This window comes from Xenopus laevis, chromosome 1S (assembly GCF_017654675.1).
Source record: "Xenopus laevis strain J_2021 chromosome 1S, Xenopus_laevis_v10.1, whole genome shotgun sequence".
In the NCBI taxonomy this organism is placed as follows: Eukaryota; Metazoa; Chordata; class Amphibia; order Anura; family Pipidae; genus Xenopus; species Xenopus laevis.
The window spans coordinates 198,328,246-198,348,337 of record NC_054372.1 but is presented as its reverse complement, the minus strand read 5'-3'; the positions used below and the strand labels follow the sequence as shown (position 1 = coordinate 198,348,337).

The window sequence follows — 20,092 nt, the reverse complement described above, 5'->3', positions numbered from 1 at the left end:
GGTGAAAATCAGTGACAGGACAGCAAAGGACGGAGAGGATAAAGATTCTGGGACAGAACAGAAGAGTGCAGGCGTAGAATCAGGTTGGGATGGGGGTGACAAGGAGGACTGAAGCAGGAGGACTAGGACAAAGACTCTGGAATAGAACGGGACATCGCAGGTGTAGAACCAGGTCAGGATGGGGTGTGATGAGGACTGGAGCAGTAGGACTAGGCAAATTTACTAAACTGCGAAGCGTCTAACGGTAACGCAAATTCGCCAGCGTGACGTCATTTCGTTACTTCGCCCATTTACTAACGGGCGCTGGTGTAAATTCACGTAAAGCCGAATTTCCCTTTAACCAGTTTATATCCCCCTTTTAAAAATACATTTCAGTTGAACCTGATTACATGGTTCCTTTGCCTCAGCTGCTATGTACAGTCACTGTGTCATGTTCTGGGTGTTCTCAGGAGCTTACAGAAAGCAGAATGCAGCTACATTTACATTGATATTGGCAAGGAGAGCGGCCTCGGGATTTGCTGTTGATATGAGGTGTAATGTGTGTCTTTCCGAGGTGCTCAGGGCTCCGTATGTGTGGAAAGAGAACGAGCACTGAACCTTGGAGCTATCAGGAGCAGAGGGTGGAGGTTTACAAGCAGATCTCAATATTGATTGCACTAATAATTTCCTCCCAGTAACTTTTTTCAGCAATCCTGGCTCTTCCCCACATGGCATGTGTTAGTGTTTAACCAGCGTGCAGGAGGCAAAGAGTAACCCAGTCGCTGATCCAGTCGCAGCTTTCCACCATCCAACATGAAGACCTACGGCAAAATCTTCTGCAAAATCCGCAGAGTCATTTCCATCCGCAACAGGTGGGCACGGGAAGCCCTGGCAGAGCTCCTATCCACCTTCATCATGATGGTAAGGCCCCCTGTTGTATCTGTCTGGCTGTTGATATTATATGCACTGCTGGTTCTGACTATCGAAAGCAAGCGAATTAACAGAGCTGCTGAATGTTGAATGGGGGAATTATGTGGGGGTGAAATGGGGGGTTACCATCAGTTAATTTATATTTTTATGCTATGTACTGTTGATTCAGTTCAATTGCCCAATGCTTGTTGCCCGTTAGATACAATGTAAGAGAACAATGGCTAACTCTATAGGGTTTAGATTCCTGGCACCTATTGTTATTGCTCCCCTGATGCTGACGATGTCCAGTCTTTGGGTTTTTGTTGTTATCATGCTCCATATTCTGAATTTGATTGGATCAACCCTGTACTTAAACGAGATGATAGAGTTGAGCTGTGTTGAGCATTTGTTGGACAATCAGGGCATGTGAAGCCTCCTCCGGGGGTAGAATTGACCGACTGCCTTAGGATGTCATTGCTTTGCAGCCAGTCTGTATAAAATGTCATTTGTCAATCACCCTTCTCTGTGGGTGACTGGGGCATCAGGAGATGCAGAAGTGAGAGGAGCTACCTGGTCCGCTTGGTTGGCACCACCAGGCTGAATGAAATGATCAGTTCTAACAAGTCAATGTGCCTCCAGCTCTGAAGGATTGTTTGATTAGACTATCCCACAAGTATATTAGTAGCTGTTATATCTTTCCTAAAGTATAATGTGCCCTTTAGTACAGGTGGCTGCGAGGTCCACTTACATTTTACGTGTAGTGAGCCTGTAATCAGGTAGGTGAGTGGCTGGATGCGATGACCATGCTACAGTTAAAGGTTATTCCACACTGGACATTTCAGTTGTATCACTAAGTAACCCCATCAGCATTTTGGATTGTCCGTCACTAGTAGTCAGCTACAAATGGAGATTCCAAAAGCAGTCAAGGGACATGGAGATTCCTGAGACATGAAATACAACCCGTGTTCCATGGTTATAATTGGTCAAGACAGGGATGACTACAAACATTTAGGTCTTTCCAACTCTTGAAACTCCTTGGGTTCAAGTGGCAGTGGACAACACCGACCATCCCACAACCCCTAGGCCCTCTATACATCTGCACAAATACTGCTGTTCTCTTCTGTTTTCAAGACCTCTTTTATGGTCCCACAGTATTCAAGGCACGCCCTTAGTTCTTCTTAGCAGACATTTAGCTTTACTAACTGGCAGCTCCAACCTATACATCGCCTGCCCAATGGCCCAGCCACTCAGTTCAGGACCTTCTGGCTTCCTAAAAATATAAACAGAACATTAATGGTAACTGGACTTACTGAACTTTATTCATTGCAGATCAACAGGGATTTTCAAACCCTAACTAAATGCAGATTTAGATTTATTTAATTTATTAATACTACAAGTGACCCTTTAGCCTACTTGGCCTACCAAGACCCTGTACTTATAGTCTGTCTGCCGTACACTCCAGTATCACGAGGTATTCCCTGCCGCCACCACTCCCTGAATACAAATCACAATCTCATGGGAAAGGAATTGGACTAAAGGTCAAACTGGGTTATGATTCTACTGCCCCAGAACATGAGAAACTGAGAGAATGAGCCCCATGCCATAGCCAAAGGTAATACCAACAGAGTATATGATCCTGGCAGAGCCTGATCTAGAAAAAGCCATAATTGCTCTTATAGACTAAAGTAGGGGTTTTCAGACTGCCCTCATTGAGGTCCAACATTTGGACACGGACCCCTTTGCTTAAGTTCAAACTCATGCATGTTCCAAGAAATCCTAGTACTGCAAACAGTAAACCCTAGATTTTATTCTGAATTGTAATAGGGGGAGCCACTGGTCTATGGTATAGATATAATGGTGTTGATCCCCCCCCCCTTGAGCTTCCAGAGCCATTAGAGAGCAGTATATTTATCAAGGGATGGGGGAATCCCTGCCATGCCCTAAATTCGCCACTGTTTGATATATGGAGAATAGAGCCGCTGCTCTGCAGTCGCTCCCTGCGGTTCCTGGGCCAATACCAAAGCCATTAATAATACAAGAGGCATTAATCAGAGAGGCTGCCGGCTGTTATCGCTGGACATTTATTCAAAGCCCTTGAGTAATGAGAAGATCTGTAATATTCCAGACATAAATTGTCACTCGATATATATCTGCAGATTAGCTCCTTTGCTGTGCAAATATTTGGGCTTTTAGAGCGCGGCTAAGGCCTAATGAGGCGTAGGGTTGGATAGGCCTAATGTATGTGCCTGGCAGGAGGGATCTCCATGATCGCTATATATGGGGACATGTAATATATTCATATATTGGTGTTGCTTTTCCCACCTTGGAGCATTTGTACCCAGAATTCCAAGGCTTTAGGGGGTGCAAAACAGAGTGGTGTCAAATACTAGATCAGGAATTGCTGGTTTAAAGGTGGTGGGAAAATCCTCCATTGAACAATTGGCCTTGTAATAATCTGATATATATATTTATGTTGATAGTGTGGCACTGAGCTCATTATGGACTTTATCCTCCTTATCCCCAAGAAATAATAGGGGTCACAGCAGTTGCAGCCGCCATATTATCCCAGGAGTCAGTTGCAGAAAAAAATCCCAGTACTTGGGTCAACACAGGCTCCTTGCACTCAGGGTCAAATTGGGGTATTGGGGTCCACTGGGACTGTGAATTCAAGGGCCCTCCATTTGAATTTAATGGGTCCTCCTTGCGGCACCTGGTATCCAACCTTGCAATACTCCCCCCTTCCCGTGCATGTCCCACAGCAGACCTGGGTCAGTGGGGCCAAGGCCCACCAGGTTTTTTGCTGGCGTCCCGCCGGTCCAGTCTGACACTGCCTGTTCTTAGCAACACTGCCTTCCATTAGTTCCTTATCAATGGTTTTTGCACCTTGTTGTAGGCCATTGTGGGAAACACTGGAGCTACCACCACAGTAGCTTCAAGGTTCTCACAGTCGCCTGTGTCAATAGGGTGCAGTGCAGATGAACTGGGTGCACATGTTGATGCTGAACACTGGAAATTACACCAATGATGAGGGGTTAAAAACATGGACAATGTGTCCAAAATTGCACTTTGCACTTAATAAATGACAACTAATAACTACACCTGCTTTAGATTGTAAGCTCTATTGGGCACGGCCCTATTTTCCTACATCGCATTAATGGTGCATACAATGTACAGCGCCATGGAATATGTTCATGCTTTACTGGGGCTGTTTATTGCAAACGCACATCCCATAATTAAACTATTGACATATCTATGCTGGTTTCCTCTGGGGTCCTCCCTCCAGATACCAACAGGCAGAAGAAATGCCTGTAATGCAAAAGGGACCTTATCTTACCTACATACCTACAGACTCCATAGGTTAGTATTCCTTTAAGAGAGTAGGAGGGTAGATAACCCCTGGAGCGGCACACGCTGGTACAGTCACAGGATGCCCCATTACACGGCAGTTACAGGGCTCAGTGTTTACCCTATGTGAGCAGTTAATCATTACAAACAGACAGATAATTGTTTTCCCCAGTGATCCAGTGAAATGCGTGAGTAACTGCCAGGATTTCATGGATGTTATCCAATGCCCCCCCATTACTGCCATATCTGTAATATCACCTGTATAGGGATTCTACCTGGAGCCAGGCTTAAAGGGACACTATACACTTATTTAATCTAATGGAAACATGAAGAGGTAAATGTCTCTTTTGCTTTGATTTTCCCGTTTCCATGAAGAACTAGTCTGGCAATCCTTCCCATAGCCCCCTATTATGATATACTCCCATAAAAAGACTCTAGTTGGGAGGCGCAACCTAATAACTTAAAGGCATGGGCTGGTATCATAGGCTGCCCTGGAAAACCAATTGCCCTTAGAGAGTTAATATGAGGCCTCCTGATGCACGGCTAATGTCACACAGATGCGCACACAATGCGGGGGGTTGTCCATTATCTCTCGTGTTTCGTTCCCAATGACCTTTCCAAGTTGCCTGCAATTTCCTGATATTTTTCTTCCTGAAATGCCAATATTTTGTTCCCTGTATTTGCCCTTTTATCCAGTCCATCTTCCCACGTGCGATACAATTTGTACAGATGTTACACACAGACTGTGATTGCACGCAAGAACCTGCGAGTTGTATTTTAACTACACATGCGTCAATGTTAAAAAAATGCAATTTGTAATATTTACCATCTGTGTTTCACTGGCCAGTGCCCTCTCTGCCTGGTGTTGGGTCTGTGTTTGGGGCAGGGCTGGCATAACTGAGGGGCCACTTGTGAAAAGGGGCCCTTAACAGACTAAACTGACTAAAATTCCTCTGTACAAAACAATTTTCATATTCTAAAATATTCTGCCCACTAAAAGGGAAGATATAAACATTGTTCCCCCCTTTTGTATTCATCAAAGAGGAGCCAAATAAACTACTTTGCACAACACTCTCTTTAATCTTAGACTGTCTCTGCTTTAGGACAATATGGAGCCAAAATAGTCTAGCTACCCTGCTACAAAACTAAAAGTCCCACTAACCTGCTACCCAGTCAATAGTCTTACAACCCGCTATCCAGCCAAACCTCTTACTAACCTTCTACCCAGCTAATAGTCTTACTAACCTGCTACCCAGTCAATAGTCTCACTGACCTGCTACCACCTAGCCAAATGTCTCACTAACCCACCACCCAGCCGAAAGTCTTACTAACCTCTACACAGTCAATAGTCTCACTAACCTCCTACGCATTCAAAAGTCTCACTAACCTGCTACCCAGTAAATAGTCTCACTAACCTGCTACCCAGCCAAAAGTCTTACTAACCTGCTACCCAGCTGAAAGTCTCACTAACCTGCTATCAAGCTGAAAGTCTCACTAATCTGCTTCCCAGCTAAATGTTTTACTACACTGCTACCCAGCCAAAAATGCCAGCTACCTTGCTAACCAGTCAACAGTCCCATTAGATTTCAACTCAGTCAATAGTCCCAGTAACCTGCTACCCAGTCAATAGTCCCACTAGCCTTCAACCCAATCAATAGTCCCACTAAACTGCTATCTAGTCAATGGTTCAACTAGTCTTCAAACTAGTCAATAGTCTGAATAGTCTGCTACCCAGACAATAAGTTCTACTAGGCCTTCAACCTTGTAAATAGCCCCACAGGCCTGCTACCCCATCAAAATGTCTGCTAGGCTGTATAGCACCAGTTGCTTTTCAGTTTAAGCCCCAGTTCAAGGTCCAACTTTTGGTTAGCGCTGCCATAGTTCTTGAAATAAGCGCATAAAATTAGACATTCGACAATAGTTTCAAGTCTACAACAGTAAATACATATTCACCTTTCAAATCTCACACTAATGGACCTTGATGCTGGGCTTTCAGATGTATCTTGGAAAGCAAATTGCTATTCTGCCCAGTTCTCATCCTAACTGGATTTTAGGCAAAACCCCCACAGGGAGGCCAGTCCCACAATGACCACTGCCGTATGGATTGTATCTACTCACACATGGGTGGAAAGTGCAGAAGGGTGTGATTGTACCGAGGTTTATGAGCCAAGCACTGCCCTAATGCACGATAAAAGGTCCATATTATTGGGACACTATCATGGGACGTTGTGTTGGGGCAATCAATATACTCAGTGTGCCATCGCTCTTACAGTTTGATTTCTAAAGATATGAGTATGGGATGGGGGCTATATAAAGTAGACTTTGTGCAGAGTGTAATGAGGATAATTGAGAAGCAGAAAACTGGGGCCATCTTTCTGATAACCTTGAAAAGACCACTAGAGCACTGGAGGTCTATCACTAAGACTAGATCAACCTGGGAGCTGGTGGGACCCTGGTACCAGTACAACACGGGAAGCCAGAATGTAGAAGCTGTATCACAGGGCAAAACCAACCTGTAGAAGCTGAGAACTTTCCAAATACCTAGACCTAGTGCTGGGATAAATGGTCAAGGCCAAGACCACCCAAGCCAACCTCCACCTACAAGACTACCCCTATCCTGCCAGCCCCCTAGAATTGCACCCCTTCCTGTTGCACCCTAAGTACTTGTCGACCCATAGTTCTGGCCCTGCCTAGATCAACCTGTAGCCAACCATAGCATATGGCTCCAGGTAGTATTGCCCATATCAGAGCTTTTAGGACCACCTTTAAAATGGAATAAGGGCTCATTTACGTCCACAGTCATAGTAAGGAAAGTGCAATTGGCACAATACATTGCTTTTCCCAGAATTCTGGATCCACTGAGGCAGTGAATCTGACACAATTGGCTGCGCACAATTTGCCATAATTAACACAACTGCACGTGCACTTTGTTGCAAATCGGGTGCTCCAAATATTTTTGAAGTCTATCTGACGTGGCGTATTGTTTGGGGTGCGAGTGATGTGTGCACCCCATTCTTTTGGCTCAACTAAGCTGTGGCAATTGATGCAGGGTGCTGTGGGAACCCTGGTGCTACTGCCTGGTCAGTAGCTTCGCATTTGGAACGGAAGGACCAGTATCTTTAGAAAGTATGAATGAACATATTGTATTTATGGTTCTGTTAAAGCTAAAGAGGATCTCTTGGGGTATAGGTTGGGAGATGGACAGAATATTATTTATGATTTGGAGGAAGATACTATGAATACAGGCTAAAGCCCCATAGCACCCAAACTCTACTGCCTTGTGGTCTGGAATCCATACTCCGACAAGGTCCTCAGGTCATTGGGTTGTTCACTAAATCACAATCCTCTCTATGGTTCTAGCTCTTCGGACTGGGATCTGTGGCTCAAGTGGTTTTAGGAAGACATCAGTTTGGCCAATATCTCAGCATTAATCTCTCGTTCGGGTTTGGAGTCACAATGGGAATCCATGTGGCCGGAGGAATTTCTGGTGAGTAGCCTAGCGCCGAATAATACAGTTACAAGGGATAGGTCCATTCTAAAATTCACTCAAATGGGCTCAATGGATGGAGAGCATACTCGGGGGCCAAGTGTCCGATAGGTGCTCCACTATACATGTACCAAAAAGAGTAATAAGCTAGCTTTCACACAATTATTGGTATATGTATGGTGGTCTACCTTCGGCCTCGTGTTTTTATATGGTCATGAAACTCCTCGGTTACTTATAATATCCTTATATTTTACATGAGGGGGTACTTTATTCACTATATAATACACAAGAGCCATGAATATCCTGTAAATTATATCCTTATAAACGGTGAGTTCTGATGTCATCAGTTATAAACGGTGAGTTCTGATGTCATTTCTGTCACATGACTCTCTGAAATTTGTGTATTATAATAAATAAAGTACCCCCATTTGCAAAATATGAGGATATTTGAGTTCCATGACCTGTATAAAAACACTCCCCTCGTGTTTTTATATGGTCATGAAACTCCTCGGTAACTTATAATATCCTTATATTTTACAAGAGGGGGTACTTTATTCACTATATATAATACACAAAAGCTATGAATATCCTGTAAATTATATCCTTATAAACGGTGAGTTCTGATGTCATCAGTTATAAACGGTGAGTTCTGATGTCATTTCTGTCACATGACTCACTGAAATTTGTGTATTACAATAAATAAAGTACCCCCAGTTGTAAAATATGAGGATATTAGAAGTTACCTCGGAGTCCCATGACCTGTATAAAAACACTCGGCCTTCGGCCTCGTGTTTTTATATGGTCATGAAACTCCTCGCTAATTTATAATATCCTTATATTTTACAAGAGGGGTAATAAACTGAATATAGATAATACAGTTTCCTCTTGCACTACCATATTTCTTCTACATAAACAAAAGGACAACATTGCTTCCCCAACAGCTGCATACAGGCATCAGCATATACAGTATACATATATACTGTATCCATCCATCCATCCATCCATCTATATATATCTCTATCTATCTATCCATCCATCCATCAATCCATCCCTCCCTATCTCTCTCTCCATCCATCCATCCATCCCTCTCTCTCTATCCATCCATCCCCCCCCTCTCTCTCTCTCTCTCTCTCTATCATCTATCTGTCTGTCTGTCTGTCTGTCTGTCTGTCTGTCTGTCTGTCTATCTATCTATCTATCTATCCATCTCTCTCTCTCTCTCTCTCTCTCTCTCTCTATCCATCCATCCATCCATCCCTCTCTCTCTCTCTCTCTCTCTCTCTCTCTCTCTCTCTCTCTCTCTCTCTCTCACTTTCTCTCTCTCTCTCTCTCTCTCTATCTCTCTCTCTCCCGGACCAGACCCGGTGAAAGACTGACTTCAGCTAGAACTCAAGAACAGAAAGGGACAGTTTCATTTTTTAACTGCTTTAACCATAAAAAAAAAACAAAAATGTATTTTGAAAAGTTGCATAGATTAGGTATTTTTTCATTAGACAAAAACAGATTTTGGGTTGACTTGCTTTTTAAGTTTGATAAACATTTTCTGTTTGTTATAGGTGCTCATATGAACTCAGCTGTGTCACTAACAAATGCCGTTCTGGGAAATCTGCCTTGGAAAAAACTGCCAGTTTATGTACTGGCCCAAATGCTCGGCTCCTTCCTGGCAGCTGTAGTGGTGTATTGTCTCTATTCTGGTACTGAACTGCCTCTATTCTGGTACTGAACTGCCTCTATTCTGGTACTGAACTGTCTCTATTCTGGTACTGAACTGCCTCTATTCTGGTACTGAACTGCCTCTATTCTGGTACTGAACTGCCTCTATTCTGGTACTGAACTGTCTCTATTCTGGTACTGAACTGTCTCTATTCTGGTACTGAACTGTCTCTATTCTGGTACTGAACTGCCTCTATTCTGGTACTGAACTGCCTCTATTCTGGTACTGAACTGCCTCTATTCTGGTACTGAACTGCCTCTATTCTGGTACTGAACTGCCTCTATTCTGGTACTGAACTGCCTCTATTCTGGTACTGAACTGCCTCTATTCTGGTACTGAACTGCCTCTATTCTGGTACTGAACTGCCTCTATTCTGGTATTGAACTGCCTCTATTCTGGTACTGAACTGCCTCTATTCTGGTACTGAACTGCCTCTATTCTGGTACTGAACTGCCTCTATTCTGGTACTGAACTGTCTCTATTCTGGTACTGAACTGCCTCTATTCTGGTACTGAACTGCCTCTATTCTGGTACTGAACTGCCTCTATTCTGGTATTGAACTGCCTCTATTCTGGTACTGAACTGCCTCTATTCTGGTACTGATCTGCCTCTATTCTGGTACTGAACTGCCTCCATTCTGGTACTGATCTGCCTCTATTCTGGTACTGAACTGCCTCTATTCTGGTACTGAACTGCCTCTATTCTGGTACTGATCTGCCTCTATTCTGGTACTGAACTGCCTCTATTCTGGTACTGAACTGCCTCTATTCTGGTACTGAACTGTCTCTATTCTGGTACTGAACTGCCTCTATTCTGGTACTGAACTGCCTCTATTCTGGTACTGATCTGCCTCTATTCTGGTACTGAACTGCCTCTATTCTGGTACTGAACTGCCTCTATTCTGGTACTGAACTGCCTCTATTCTGGTACTGAACTGCCTCTATTCTGGTACTGAACTGCCTCTATTCTGGTACTGAACTGCCTCTATTCTGGTACTGAACTGCCTCTATTCTGGAACTGTACTGTCTGTATTATGTAATTGTACTGCCTCTATTCTGGTACTGTATTGTGTTATTCTCCTGCTTTTCACTTCTCCCTTCTCAATTATTCTCCTCTTCTCTATTCTACTTTTTTTCTTCTCAAGTCTTCTCCTCCTCTTCATTATTCTCCTTCTCTATTCTCCTTCCCCCTTCTCTATTTTCCTTCTCTTCATTATTTTACAATCCCCTTTCTCTATTCTCCTCTTCTCTATCTCTTTCTTCTATTCTTTCTTCTCCATTTCCTTTTCTCTGTTCTCCTTTTCTTCACTTTCCTCCTGTCTTCTCCATTTTCCTCTACTCAGGAACAGAACTAAGTGTAGGCATAAAAGGCACCTGCCTAGAGCGCAACAATTGGGGGGCACGGGGCAGGTACCTCTTGAAGAGCATTCCGCCTACCCCTAGTCAAGACTTTCTTGTCTCTGCCGGCCATTTAATCTTCCTCTCTCATCCCATCTCATCTCCATTTCCTATCCCTTTTCCTCCATTCCCTGCTTCTTCTACTATTTTCTTGTCTAATATCCACAGATCCATTTATTTAGACCCAGAAAACCTTTTATTAAACACAACTTCTTTTTATGTAACAGAGGCCATGTACAACTACTGCGGCGGCAACTTCACAGTGACAGGTCCAAATGAGACAGCCAGTATTTTTGCCACATACCCACAGCCCTACCTCTCCATTGGAGGAGGGTTCTTGGACCAGGTGAGTGAATGGGGTTTTGCTGCATAGAACAGACCAAGGGATATAGTTGTATTTTGTAGAACCTTTGTATCAGATAATGGCTAAATACTGCAAACATAGGGATAAACATTTAAGTGATACTAACACTAAAAATAGTATTCAATGATAATGTTATGATGGATATAAAAAAAAGATTATTTTCTTTAAGAATACTCAACAAGATATCAAAGGCATGAATCTACAAACGGCCTCACCAAGATGGTGTCCATCCAGTAGTTGAGCCCAACATGAGCCAAACATACCAACCTCATTACTCACAGTCAAACCACTGTGTACCAAATGTGTAACATACATTTACTCTGAGATGCATTCTCTGTTTCCACAGGTCATTGGCACAGGAGCCTTGTTACTTTGCCTCCTTGCAATTGGTGACATTAGGAATAGCCCGGCCCTGAGGGGAACTGAAGCTCTTATAGTAGGACTGTTGGTCACTGTTATTGGGATGTCCATGGGAATGAATTCCGGATATGCCATCAACCCAGCAAGGGATCTTGGGCCCCGAGTCTTTACTGCCATTGCTGGATGGGGAATAGAAGTATTCCGGTAATTTAATTTATATTTCTAATCTGCATAGAAAATAATATACAGATGTCTCCTAGCAACCACAGAAGTGACATGGGTTAAACACCACTAAATTTAGGGATTATTATTACCGAAGGTCTGACCATCCCAGAAAGTAATCTGGAATATGACGTAGCATAAGACGGATATCATACGTTAGATCTGATTATGCTCCTAGGCAGATACAGCTCGCCGGTGATAACCAGGTACCCACGGCGCTGCGTGTTCCCTCGACATGATACGGAACCCTGGCCACTCCTTTATTATTGCAAATATAGATTAGAGGTGAGAGGCAGTTGGGCTTTGCCAAAAATGAAGACATTTTTAGCCCCTCTGCTAAAAAAAGGCCTTGACTAAGATTTACTTTATGACCAACGGGGATTTGCTTCTTTTAGTTACAAGATAATGAGCTCTTGATTTGGAAGGTGTAGGAGCTGAGATTCCACCTTGGAGTCACCTTCCCACTGGTGGCGAGTGTGAGAACTGTTAGCAAACCCGCAACTAAGCTACTACTGTGGCTGAATAACTACCAGGTATTCCCCTGACAGGCTAACACTTAAATAAAACTGGTTTTATCAGAAGCTTATCAAGAGTAAATATTGTCGAGAAAAGAGTCAGATAACAATTGATTTTTCTATACATCTCAGTCTTACCTTCCAGTAATTTCATTGCCATATGTAAGTAAATGTCTTATAGAAGCATGCAATGTGTGGGAGTAATATCTTGTAGAAAACCAAACGGTGCGTACGAGTAATGTCTTGTGTACAACCAAACGGCGCGTGGGAGTAATGTCTTGTAGAAAACCAAATGGCACATGAGAGTAATGTCTTGTGTACAACAAAACGGCGTGTGGGAGTAATGTCTTGTAGAGAACCAAACAGCACGTGGGAGTAATGTCTTGTTTACAAAGAACCAAAGAGCACATAGGAGTAATGTCTTGTAGAGAACCAAATGGCACGTGGGAGTAATGTTTGTATACAAAGAACCAAAGAGCACATAGGAGTAATGTCTTGTAGAGAACCAAATGGAACGTGGGAGTAATGTCTTGTGTACAACAAAATGGCGCGTGGGAGTAATGTCATGTAGAAAACCAAACGGCACGTGGGAGTAATGTCTTATAGAGAACCAAACGGCACTTCAGAGTAATGGCTTGTATGCATAGAATTAAAGAGCACATATGAGTAATGTCCTTTAGAGACCCAAACTGCAAGTGAGAGTAATGTCTTCTATAGAACCAAACAGCACATGGGAGTAATGTCTTGTAGAGAACCAAACGGTAAGTGAGAGTAATGTCTTCTATAGAACCAAAGAGCACATAGGAGTAATGTCTTCTATAGAACGAAACAGCACGTGAGAGTAATGTTTTGTATACAGCCAAACAGCACATGGGAGTAATGTCTTGTAGAGAAGCAAGCACGCATGGAAATACTTGCTGAATAATGAATGATTTGGGGGAACCACTTAAGGTTCTCAGAGCGCCAATCCATTTGTACAGGCCAATAGACCAAGTGAGTGACTGGGGCAGAAGTGAAGAATTCTATGGTTCCTCTAACTGCTGATTTCACATTCACATACTAATGAAGGGATATTGGCAGATGAAATCTTGAGTCTGTAATGATCAGTTGTGATCAGATGAGATCAGGGGTTGGTCATGGGGATGGCAGTAAGGTTGAAACTAACTCTGTGTGGCTGATAACGATTGTTACATTAAGCAGTGCAATACCGCTGGTTTCCTGTTACTTACACATGGCAGTGGGCACTGTAGGGTTAATCCCTCCTGTCGCAGACGGAACAGGAACTTCCTAATGAATAAATTAACCTCCCTTCCCCCGCGCCGCCACCTTTTTTCTTCCTGCACTCCCCCAACAAGTGCCAGCGTGGTAAACATCTCCTGCGCTGAAGCTCCAGGACCGAGCCTTTGTGCTTGTGTGCGTTTCTGGGGGGACTGGCGAGTCCTTGGCCATCCGTTGCCGATCAGTGTAGTAAGTCGCAATGCCGGTTATCGGCGCATGCGCAATAAACCGCTGAATGACCGCAACCTGCAGAAAGGTAATGCGCAGGCACGATAAATTCAAAAGCAAACGCGCCAAAAGGATTAGACGCTGCTGTATGTGTAATAGAAATACTGCGTCTCTATCTCCCCCTACCAGGACATTGTGAGGATTGTGCCACAAGTGATATTAGGTGTACTAACTGTAAGTAGACACCCTTATACTATACGCATTAGCCTCATGACGGACAGGATAAGGTTAAGCACCAGTACAATTATTGTTTCAACAGGGGACTGGTGTGATGAGTTCTAGACGCTCATATTCAGGCTCAAGGGGGTGAGTGTATTTGGTTTGTTAAAAAAATCACAAATACTAAAGAGATGTGCTAGATTCTTAATAAAACTATCCTTTCTACAGAAGTTCTCCAATCAGGGAAGATCAAAGGAGGAAATCCAGTAGAAATGAATGCTCCTCATGTGGACATGCAGCATTGCCAGACAAAAGATTATGCAAAAAGTGCCTGGAAGAGGCTGCGGGGCTCAACTCCAAACAGTTCTCGGACCTAATGGAGTGGATGAAAGATTCATTTAACAATTCCATGTCCAATATGGTTTCACAAGTCACGGACAAAGTCTTAAGTAACCTTAATGCAGAACAACATAGCACAAATGAAAGCATAAGTATCAGACCTAGAGAAACGATCTCCCCAGTATCTGAAGGTGAAATTTCGGAGTCAGACTCAGAAGAGGAATCAGACATATCACCAGAGATGGTGGAGCCCCTAATCAAAGCAATTAGAAAGACACTAGACCTAAGAGATGAATCTATAACTAATAAAGGTGACAAAATGTTTAAATCATCAGCGAAGAAAAACCATTTATTTCCTCTGCACGAGGTTATTAAGAAAACAATGGAAACTGAGTGGGAAACACCTGATAAGAAAATTACCTTTTCCAAAAAATTTAAGAAAATGTTTCCTTTCTCGGAGGAAGATGCGAAAACATGGGATAATATACCCAAAGTAGACGCATCCATTACCAGAGTGGCCAGAAGAACCACATTACCTGTAGATGAGGGAGTATCCCTCAAAGACACAATGGAACGAAGGCAAGACGCCACCTTAAAGAAATTATACCTCTTGACGGGGGCTATTTGCAAGGCTGAGGTAGCTAATACTACAACAACCAGAGCCAATAAAATCTGGATAAATGAGCTGGAAAATGCCATCAAGACAGGGACAGAAAGATCCAAACTTCTGGAAATGCTCCATGATATCAAAATAGGCAATGATTATTCTGCGGAAGCCTCACTCAGTAATGTCAAATTGGCAGCCAGATCAATGGGTCTCGCGGTGGCGGCAAGAAGATCCCTCTGGCTGAGGCATTGGAACGCAGATTCCCAATCAAAGCACAACTTGTGCTCTTTACCGTTCAAGGGAGACTTATTGTTTGGAACCAGTTTGGATCAAATCATCTCTAAAGCCTCAGCTGGCAAATCTGCATTCCTACCTCAAGAAAGAAGAGATAAAAGGTTCAACTACAAAAATCAGCGTAACTCCTTTCGAGATGCAAGGCAATATAGACCAGGAAAGTACAACCCTAAGCAATGGAAATCCAGAAGCCAAAATTTCCAATCACAGGGTTACAAAAGAGAGCCCAAAACAGACAAAAAAGCATGAAGGTGCGAGAGTCCAGCTGTCTTATCTAGGAGGAAGATTGAAAAGTTTCAAGACAGTTTGGGCTCAAAACATAAGAGACAAATGGGCGGTGGAGGTCGTATCAAAAGGATATCAAATGGAATTTGTAAGGAAACCCCACAACTCTTTCATCTCATCAGACAGACCAAGAACAAAAGAAGCCACAAAACATCTCCGACTCATAATAGGAGACTTATGACGGAACAAAGTGATCTCAAAAGTCCACCCAGATCAAAGATTCAAGGGAATCTACTCCCATCTTTTCCTACGAAGAAAGGTAAATGGGGAATACAGAGTTATTTTAAACTTAAAAAACCTCAACAAAAACCTGAAGATTCCTACATTCAGAATGGAAACCCTAAGACCAATCACTGCAGCCCTATCCAAAGGAGATTGGATGGTCAAGCTGGATCTAAGGGACGCCTATTTACACATACCCATTTGGAAAGCTCACAGAAGATTCCTAAGGTTCAAAATTCTTGGAAAACATTATCAATATGCAGCAATGCCTTTCGGGCTGGCAACCGCTCCAAGGATTTTCACAAAAATCCTAGCCCCAGTACTAGAAAACCTGAGGCTCAAGGGAATCCAAATTTATGCCTATTTAGACGACATCCTTCTCAAAGCACAGACGGTGGCAACTTTGAAGACTCATCTAACAATAGTACAAAGCTACCTGGAACAGTTAGGTTGGAAAATAAACGAGGAAAAGTCCATGCTCATTCCCAGTCAGAGACTGGAATATTTGGGCACGATTTTGGATACCAAAAAGATGCTCTTGAGCCTTCCAGAGGTAAGAATGAAGGACTTAATCTCACAAACACACCAACTCATTCGCCACCCTATTACAACAACAATAATTTGCCAGAAGTTACTAGGGAAAATGATCTCCACAATAGACTGTGTCAAATGGTCACAGCTACACTCCAGGATTCTCCAGTTCGATTTCCTGTCCCAATGGAACAGGAAGCAAGAGCAGGATCAACTCATCTATTTGGGGAAAGAAACACTGAAGAGTCTAACTTGGTGGACGCAAGCAGAGAACCTGTCAGTCCCCATGCCCCTCTTGGTAGATTATGGGATCACAATTACCACAGATGCCAGCAGTACAGGATGGGGAGCCCACCTGGGGGAACACAAAGTACAAGGTTGGTGGAACAAAGAAGAGAGTCAGAAATCATCCAACTGGCGGGAGTTAAAAGCAATCCACCTGAGTCTCTTAGCCTTCACTCCTCTAATATCATCGAAGGCAGTTCTGATCAAATCAGACAATACAACAGCGGTCAGATACCTTATGAAACAAGGAGGAACAAAATGCTGGAGCCTCTTATCCCTGACCATGACCATACTTACATGGGTAGAAAAGAATTTACTATCTCTGAAAGCAATCCATATCCCGGGGAAAAACAACGAGATTGCAGACAAATTAAGCAGATCTCCCCCAATGGAAGGAGAATGGGAACTAAACAACCAAGTTTTCAGAACAATTTGGAAGAAATGGGGTCCTTTCAAGATGGACTTGATGGCGCCAGGTTCAACAAGAAAATGCAAACATTTTGCTCTTGGAAACAAGATCCAGAGGCCACCTTGACGGATGCTTTCTCAATAACCTGGAACTGGGGACCGTTGTACATATTCCCTCCAATAGTACTGATCCCGAAAGTTATCAGGAAAATACTGGAAGATCAAGCCAATGTAATCCTGATTGCTCCCTGGTGGCCAAGACGAGTGTGGTTCCCTCAACTTCTCAGACTGGCCAAAGGGAATTTCTGGAAACTGCCAGGAAGAAAGGATCTCCTCACTCAGCAGACACGGGTTCATCCTATCCAGAAAAACTCGCTCTAACGGCTTGGCGTTTGAAAGTGAGAAACTGAGATCCCTAGGCCTTTCAGAAGGCTCAATCACCACCTTGCTAGCGGCCAAAAAACACTCTACAACTGAAAAATATTACAAGACCTGGGAAAAATTCTCAGAATGGTGTTCCACCAGGAATACACTCCCCACACAGAACTCTGAATTACAAATAGTGGAATTCTTACAAAGTGGAGTGGAATTAAAATTGAGCAATTCGACCCTCAAAGGCCAGATTACGGCCATTTCGCATTTCTCAGGCATAAACTGGAGTTCCAGACCACTAATCAAAAGGTTTGTTCAAGCCCTAAAAAGAACGAGACCCTTATCTAAAACCAAAGTTCCCCCATGGGATTTAAGTCTGGGCCTGAAAGCTCTAACAGAGACTCCTTTCGAACCTCTGGACAAGGTACCTCTTAAAATGGTTAACATTAAGCTGGCGTTTCTTCTTGCCATAACATCTGCCAGAAGAGTGAGCGAAATTCACGCTATATCAGCAGAACCAGACAAAATCACTTTTTATAATGATAAAGTGATATTAAGAACTTTGGATGAATTTACACCAAAAGTGGTGTCAAAGTTTCACATGTCTCAAGACATTATACTACCTACCTTTTTTGAGAACCCTAGTTCCTTGGAAGAGGAGAAGTGGCATTCTCTAGATATTGTCAGATGCCTCAAAATCTACCTTGGAAGAACCAAGGAATCAGGAAAACTAACTCGTTGCTAATCATTACTCAAGGTACAAGACTAGGTAATCAACCTACCAAAAAAACGGTGTCTAACTGGATAAAGGAATGCATCAGAATGGCATATTCACACCAGTCCCACACAGTACCCTCTCAGCTTAAGGCACACTCAACCAGAGGTACAGCTGCATCCTGGGCACTCCGGGCCCAGGTAACTTCAGAAGACATCTGCAAAGCAGCAGTATGGAGTTCGTGGGACACCTTTATCAAACACTACAAATTTGATATTTACTCGAAGAGTCTTTCTAATTTTGGCTCTGCAGTTCTTAACTGTGCTCTAAATAATTAAATTTTCTTTGGCATAACCCACCCATGTATTGTCTGCTTCTGTATGTCCCTACAGTGCCCACTGCCATGTGTAAGTAACAGGAAAACAGAAAATCAAATACATACTTACCGAGATTTTCGTTTCCTGTACTGGAACATGGCAGTGGGCAAAGCTTCCCAACCCTCGTTTTGGGGGAGTCAAGAAATCAAAAGATGGCGGCGCTGGGGGAAGGGAGGTTAATTTATTCATTAGGAAGTTCCTGTTCCGTCTGCGACAGGAGGGATTAACCCTACAGTGCCCACTGCCATGTTCCAGTACAGGAAACGAAAATCTCGGTAAGTATGTATTGATTTTCTGTTATCTGTATGACATTGATGTGATTTCCCATTTGCAGAGCCGGACATTACTGGAGCTGGGTGCCTATTGTGGCTCCCTGTGTTGGTGGCCTGACTGGTGCCTTTCTGTACAAGCTGCTAGTTGGGCTACACCATCAGCCAGAAGAAGAAGAAGAGACCAAAGTAGAGGAGATGGAGAAAGGAAACCAAGAGACTTTCAGCGAGTTCATGTGAAATCATGGGCAGCAATGGAGATGGCATCAACAGAACCGGCTGGACCGTAACCTTGTGGCCATCAGCAGGACACGTGCAAAGCCCTTGTAGTGGCTGTCAGTATACACAGCAGTTACACTCTACCATATACACAGCTCTATACATGTGCAGTGTGAGCAGCTGGTGAATACCGGCCCAGGCAGCCTTTCCCTCTTGGCTCAGAGATTCCTGGGGAGAAGCAGCAGTGCACTTGGGGGAATTATTTCCTTGGGAGAAGCAGCAGTGCACTTGGGGGAATTATTTCCTGGGGAGAAGCAGCAGTGCACTTGGGGGAATTATTTCCTTGGGAGAAGCAGCAGTGCACTTGGGGGAATTATTTCCTGGGGAGAAGCAGCAGTGCACTTGGGGGAATTATTTCCTGGGGAGAAGCAGCAGTGCACTCGGGGGAATTATTTCCTGGGGAGAAGCAGCAGTGCACTTGTGGGAATAAGGCAGAGGCCGGCTCCATTCAGTGAATGAAACAATACAGCTTGTATGCAGCATCCCTTATTTATGGTTGCAATATAGAGTCCATAGGGAATATACAGTATATACATACTATATTGAGTTGTATACAGCTCAATGCAACAATACATTTCTGCATAGTAACCACTTTCAGCATCATTTAGTGAGTTCTGGGGAATCACTAGGGGGGGGGCAAAACAGATAGAAATTTGCCCCTGTATTAATGCCCTAAAAATGTTGCTGTAGCATTCAGCATTCTTAGGGTGATTTTAATATTTAAAGGGGATGTTCACCTTTACATTAACTGTTAGTATGCATTTGGTTTTCATTTTTCATTATTTGTGTTTCTTTTGTTATTTAGCTTTTTATTCAGCACCTGTCTGGTTTGCAGTTTCAGCCATCTGGTTGCTAGGGTCCAAATTCCCCTAGCAACCATGCACTGATTTGAATAAGATACTGGAATATGCATAGGAGAGGCCTGAATAGAAAGATGAGTAATAAAAAGTAGCAATAACAATACTTTGGCAGCCTTAGAGAGCATTTGTTTTTTAGATGGGGTCAGTGACCCCCGTTTGAAATCTGGAAAGAGTCAGAAGAAGGCAAATATTTTTTTTTTTTTAAATATAAAAGAAAAAAAGAAGACCAATTGAAAAGTTGCTTATAATGGGTCGTTCTATAACATAATAAAAGTTAACTTAAAGGTGAACC

The 20,092-nt window shown here is 43.2% G+C and overlaps 1 protein-coding gene across 1 annotated transcript; it reads left to right on the top strand.

Annotated features, from left to right (window-relative positions):
- The first annotated feature begins 359 nt into the window (after window positions 1–359).
- aqp7.S (aquaporin 7 S homeolog) lies at window positions 360–19,708 on the top strand. The gene is made up of 6 exons (XM_018244623.2): window positions 360–900; window positions 7,594–7,720; window positions 9,277–9,414; window positions 11,059–11,177; window positions 11,542–11,759; window positions 18,727–19,708. The coding sequence occupies exons 1-6, from the start codon at window positions 793–795 to the stop codon at window positions 18,899–18,901; spliced, it is 885 nt and encodes a 294-aa protein (XP_018100112.1). The 5' UTR covers window positions 360–792; the 3' UTR covers window positions 18,902–19,708.
- Window positions 19,709–20,092: the final 384 nt, after the last annotated feature.